The sequence below is a fragment of the Talpa europaea genome, assembly GCF_964194135.1.
Source record: "Talpa europaea genome assembly, chromosome: 13".
Classification (NCBI taxonomy): domain Eukaryota; kingdom Metazoa; phylum Chordata; class Mammalia; order Eulipotyphla; family Talpidae; genus Talpa; species Talpa europaea.
The window spans coordinates 5,555,306-5,561,305 of record NC_140080.1 but is presented as its reverse complement, the minus strand read 5'-3'; the positions used below and the strand labels follow the sequence as shown (position 1 = coordinate 5,561,305).

The window sequence follows — 6,000 nt, the reverse complement described above, 5'->3', positions numbered from 1 at the left end:
GGAAGAAATAACGGATTCTGATTCTTAACGTGCCTAATTTAAAAACTCAATGCTAGAGCCATATTTTTCAGTCTGCCTCGGTGCCATGCAATATTTACTCTAGCAGTTTTAATTTCATCTTGTCAGAATCGACTCGTGGGTGTACAGACGTCAGACACAGTTGAAAACTGGAAGTGGGGTAAGTAGTTCCCCTGATCAGAACTGTTATTTACAAAGCCATAGATTCGCTCAGAAAGACATTTACAATTCCGGTGCCTTTTAGTAAAAAGAAAAAAGAAAGAGCACTGATGGGTTTTCTTTCTCTCAACACCCATCAGCACAGGCAGGCCTTAGGAATTCATTCATTTTCCTGCCAAAAATGACAACGTGTGTCACTGTCTCGCTTCTAGCCAGTGTGTGCTCTCCTGAGTTCTGTCATACGGGGTCCATTGTATCTAAATTTTCAACACACAAAAATCCTCCGGAGGGCCTCCCTAAGTCTCAGCGCTATCACCAGGACAGCCTGAGTTTGATCAGCCAGGGTGATACACACATGGCGCAGGAGACCTCTCCTGTCTCGCCTTTTGCTCCCCTCAGCATTTCAGTAGATCTGCCTGTTGTGCTCCCCACTCGGTCTCTGCTGAATCTTCTCTCCCCCCAAACCTCTGACCTCTACCCCAGTTCTTGTATGCATAAATAAATAAATCTTTTTATTATTATTATTTTTATTTATTTATACAAGCACTAGGCATAGTCAGAAGCACGGGAGGGTGAGAGAATTCACCAGAGCCAGAGTGGGGAGCAGAACAGACAGACTGACGAAATACACTGCTGAGGGGAGCAGCAGTCGCGGCAGAAGAGGTCTGCACGCCATGTGGGACCCTTGCTGGCAGCTGGGATCCAACCAGTGCTGCAGAGGCCGCGGGCAGATTCACAGTCCTGCGCTCAACTGCTGCGCCACCAGGGGAGGCCCCATAAATAAATAATAAATAAGAAAAAAAAAAGAAAGGGTGAGGAAAGGAAAGGCTCACCTGTAGTAGTACGCACCCCCCAGCCCCAGGAGGAGCAGCAAGACCAGCAGCACCACGCACACAACCAGCAAAGTGACGTCCAGCTGTTGCCAGTGGCCGGCGCGGCGCATGTCCCAGATGTTCATGTACTCACATCGGCTCCCGATATAGCCAACAGGGCACCTGTGGTGACACACGCAAATGTCAGCAGGAACCCCTCGCCCCACACACTTCCACGTCCCAGACCCCGGCTCTGCGTTTCCTGACTGCTCTTTGGAAGCCCATGAAGAATCCCCCAGGCTTGGTCAAGCCCTCTGACGTGTGAGGGCCAACAGCACCGATGTCCCCGCTGGTCTGTATACCCCATGGATGGGGAGCTATTGCATCATGCCTCTCAGAGGCTTTGCAGAACAGGAGTTCAAGATCAGTTCAGAGGACTCCATGGTGGCACAAGGGGTTAACTCTTAACACTATGAAGCTATCACCGGCCACTGCTGCCCGAGTTCCATCCTGCCCAGGGAGAAACCCACATGGCCCAGGAGACCTCTCCTCTCTCACCTCCTGCTCCCCTCACCAGTGGATTTCAGTCAGTCTGCCTGTTCTGTTCCTCACTCTGTCTCTGATGAATCCTCTCACTCCCTGTATCTCTGTGCTACACCCCAGTTCTTGTATGCATAAATAAATAAAAATAAATCTTTAAAGATCAGTTCCGGTTAGGAAATGCAGAGGAGCCACCTCTCAGTTCAACACAACAGCTCTGTCCTAGAGACACGAATTTTCCAGCCAATGCCTGGTCAGCTAGTAATGGGTAAGAGTCAAATTAAGGAGGAATTTGAAGGCAGGGCCCCTCACCTGCTGCCAGGTTACAAAAGGATGTGTGTCATCTCTTTGCAAACAAGTCTTTGGAGCAAACAGCTTTTCCTCTTGGAAAAAAGTCACCAATGGCCCAAGAGATGTCACAGCAGTGATGCCCAGCATTTGCTTAGCTACTTCAAGGAGGGGGGTTCATTGAGGGGGGAGAAGGGGCATTCTCCCACAAACATCATGCTGCTTTGGGAGTGAATAGTTACTGGAACAATGACCAGCACTGTGAACCTTCAGAGGGAGGTAATTAAGGCAACGCTGCCATCTGCTGGGAATGCGGCCGCCTAAAACCAGGGCTCTTGGACGGAACTCTGGGCTATTTTGATGTTACAAGAGCATACACTGAAGCAGCAGATCCTATTAAACATGTCATAGGCTCACGTGCTAGAGGTTTCTTCCCCGTGGCCCTGGATGAATGATCCACGTCCTTACTTTATTCCAAAAGGCCCCGAGGAATAAATACACAGAGAATTGTCACCAGATCCCCGGTGAGAAGAGGCAGCTTGGGGAGAGGAGTAAAGCTCAGTAAATGGGGTTCCAGCCCCGGCCTGCCTTGATTTGGTGGTGAGAGCACTGGTGATCACCCTCAGAGCAAGGAGGGAAAGGAAGGAGCATTTTGCACCTTATGTGCTTGACACTACATGAGACACCGTTCGCATTTTATTTTTGATGACACAGTGAGTAGGAAGGACCTTCAGGCCATCCTGCTTTCTTGGCACCGTTTCAATTCTAGCCATCCCTGGGTATAGCCACTGACTGTCAAAGCTTAGCCGCCACTTTTAAAGTGGGTTGGAAGTTAAGGACCTCGCCTCTGATGCTCTGAGGACTTCGAGGTGGGCCAGCCCCGCTGAGCCCAGGCGGCCTGCAACCCAGGCCCGCCAGCCTGTGTCTCCCAGGATGGCCACACACCATGGTTCTTTGAGCTACTGACTCTTTCTTCTATTATACCAAATGCCTGCCGGCTGAATAAATGTGCATTTCCATGGTCACATAATTTCAAGAAATACACTTTTACTGGATTCAGTAAATGTCGGCCAGCCTTTTTCATGTGCCAAGTGTCCTGGGAATTAAGGATGAATCCTTTATTCATGGGCCTGGTGTCAGTTCTCAAGCTGGTGTCACCCTCCCAGCCCTGTCTGCATGAAACATTTCACAGCAAGGGTGTTAAAGAACAGCCCAGGGGAGTGTGGGCGAGTTCAAAGCCAGACAGGATGAGTGAGGACCTGGCCTGAGCTCAGGAGGGTTGGTCTGCTCCTAACAACACGTCTCCCCATCCTATGCACCCCCAACGCACCCTGGGGTCCCTGTGTCTGAGGGTATCCCCACGGCCTCCAGTGGGGTCAAGAACTCTATGTACTATGATACATCATTGGAGACAGAAGGGCCAAATGTTTGCTTCAATGACATTTTTAGTAAATGCAGAATTCAAAAACTCTGAGCCAGATTGCTGGGAACTCTGCTATTTTAAATGTGACTTTTGATGAAAGGTCCTTACATTTGAGCGTTATCTTCAGTTTGTCATTTTTTAGCAACTTAGGTTTAAAACGTCATAGGAATATGTATTTTCACCAGGATTTAACGACAGAAAAAAAAGCCGGGTGAGTGCTGGAGAGTGCAAATCATTGCGTGAACAGACCAAACGAAAAGAAAGTACTGGGTGTGACCCATCACCCCGCATTGCCCTTCAGATTATTAGAATGTCTTTTAAAGCCCGGTGGTAAAGTGTCATAGAGAAAAACAAACCTGGAACTACTAAGCTAAGACATTTGCTTTCAAAATTACATTATTTGGGACCGGAAGAAATAAATAAGCCAAGACAATTTTATTCTTATAATCAAAATCAAGGGTAACTATTTTAAGTAGGAGATTTATCTTGGGTTAAAAAATCACAGCATGAAACTGTCAACAGGAAAGCAGACCTATATATGAACTGAGCCATTTTGACTCATATTCACAACCATTTTTCATTGTTTTTGTCAGGCTGACACCATTTATCATGCAAGGTCATATATACTTTGCCACAGGATATAACTTATCTTTCTAATAATTTAAACTGTGCTTCTGCTCATCATTATTGATATAATAATCTTAAATGCTTATGGCATTTGTCACAAGTATCAGAATATTTTATCACACCTTCTTCTCACATGGAGAACCACATCAGGAGTGAGGAGGCTGGTTGTGGGAGATCAAATTATTTTTCACTATCTCTTATGCTGCCTTCAAAATACACAATTCATGGCAAGCAAAGTCTTATAAAGAAGTAGATATTATGAGTGAGGTTTCATCAAAGCCTATAAGAGAAAGGTTTGCATTTTTCCTGGCAATTTATGTTTATTGGGGTGAAGCTGATTGACATCACCGTATTTGCGTTGGGGGGTTTCAACCTCTGTAAGTGTATGTGTTCACACCATGCCAGCACCAGAGCCCCAATAACTCTCCACTGACCTCCACTGCCCGCACCCCTGCTCCCCGCTGCTGTCCTTCCCTCTGGTTGCAAGGACAAAGGTCTTCTAAGTGAGAAAATTTCTGGAACCTACTTTCAGTGGACACTTTGACACTTTGCTTTTAGTGAAACCATCATGGGGTCAAAAGGAGTGGTGAGAGGAAGCAGATGCCACAACCATAGTTGTGACTAAAACAACAAAAACATCAGTGTCGACTCTTAGGAAATAAAAATCATGTTTATTTTTGAGTCTTGAAAACAGAAGGGAAAAAGTCCACTGTGAATATAATGCCACGCTTCTGTCGAGCCAGAAACGCCTTGTTCTTGCTCTCCATAGATTTGGCAGAAAATAAACGAACATTTAAAGGAATCCTCTCACAAAACTCAGGTTTTCCACTAGAATAAGAGGTTTAATCCCAGATGGTTCCTGCAGCAACATTGAATTATTTAAATAAAAGGGGGAATTGCCAAACCCTCAAGTTTATGTTACTGCTGGGAGTGGAGTGATAAGCAGGGTGCATTGCACACACACAAACACACACACACACACTAATTTCTACATGTATTTCTATTTTGTCCCTGAGGTAAAATCAAGTGACTTCTAGAATATCCAATCTAATTGTAGAAAAACCTCCTCAATATAAATTTTACACATTAGCCAAGATGTGCTATAGGATGCTAGGATGGCAATAATCTCTGGGCTGCCAGAAGGACAGCCGGACTTACTTGCATGCGTACTCGTGGATTATTTCAAAATACATACACAGGCCACCGTTGAGGCAGTATCCTTCGTGGGACACGGGACAGTCCAGGTAGAAATTTCTCACAGAATGGCTGCCCCGTTCTGTGACAGGAGGGGGAGAGGTGGTGCCTGCAAAAAGCAAAGACATCACTTTTGTTTCTGAAGTGTCCGGGGTCTTTCAGGAACTATTTCCTGTGACCTACTTGTGATACTGTGTCTTTTAGTATCAGGAGAATGACCAGAAGTGTTTATTTAAAAAAAAGATTTATTTATTTATGCATACAAGAGCTGGGGTGTAGGTCAGAAGTGTGAGGAGGTGAGAGGACTCACCCGAGACAGAGTGGGGAGCAGAACAGGAGGATCTACTGAAATACACTGCTGAGGGGAGCAGCGGGGAGACAGGAGAGGTCTGCTGTGCCATGTGGGTCAGCTCCCTGGCAGGGATCAAACTCGTGCTGCAGTGACTAGCAATAGCTTCATAGTACTGAGACTTAACCCCTTGGGCCACCAGGGAGGCCCCGAAGTGTTTCTGTATCCTAATCTGCCTTCAGCTCACTCACCCTGAGTAAGCCCCTCTTTCTCTGGGTTCAGAATTACCTGACAGAAAGCAGACTGGGGGCAAGGAAAAGAATGGTCAGGCCCTAGTCCCAGTTACTGGCTTTGTTTCAAAAGCAAATCTGTCACCCCCAACACACAAAGCTGTGTGTAACAGGACAGGCACCTCTGAGGGTCTCACCTAACTCTATCTCCTGATGGCCTATAAACCACCCACAACACAGTCTGTCACCCCAAGATCCTAGGAGTCTCTGAAACTTCTCCCATACAATCCTTTCTTTTAAAAACTCTTTCAGGGGCCTCCCTGGTTCCTAGGGTTAAGTTTTAGCACCGTCACCACTAAGGCCTGAGTTTAACCCCTGACCAGGGAGCTACCCACATGGCGCAGCAGACCCCTCCTGACT

At 46.6% G+C, this 6,000-nt stretch overlaps 1 protein-coding gene across 1 annotated transcript in view; it reads right to left on the bottom strand.

The window, feature by feature from the left end:
* Positions 1 to 1,006: 1,006 nt before the first annotated feature.
* The window catches only part of EGF (epidermal growth factor), a gene marked incomplete at both ends in the record, with an annotated part of 40,468 nt that continues 35,474 nt past the window's right edge, over positions 1,007 to 6,000 (bottom strand). The window contains 2 exons of the mRNA XM_084251994.1: positions 1,007 to 1,172; positions 5,026 to 5,143. Coding sequence (XP_084108120.1) covers positions 1,007 to 1,172; positions 5,026 to 5,143 — 284 coding nt within the window. The remainder of the gene's footprint in view (positions 1,173 to 5,025; positions 5,144 to 6,000) is intronic.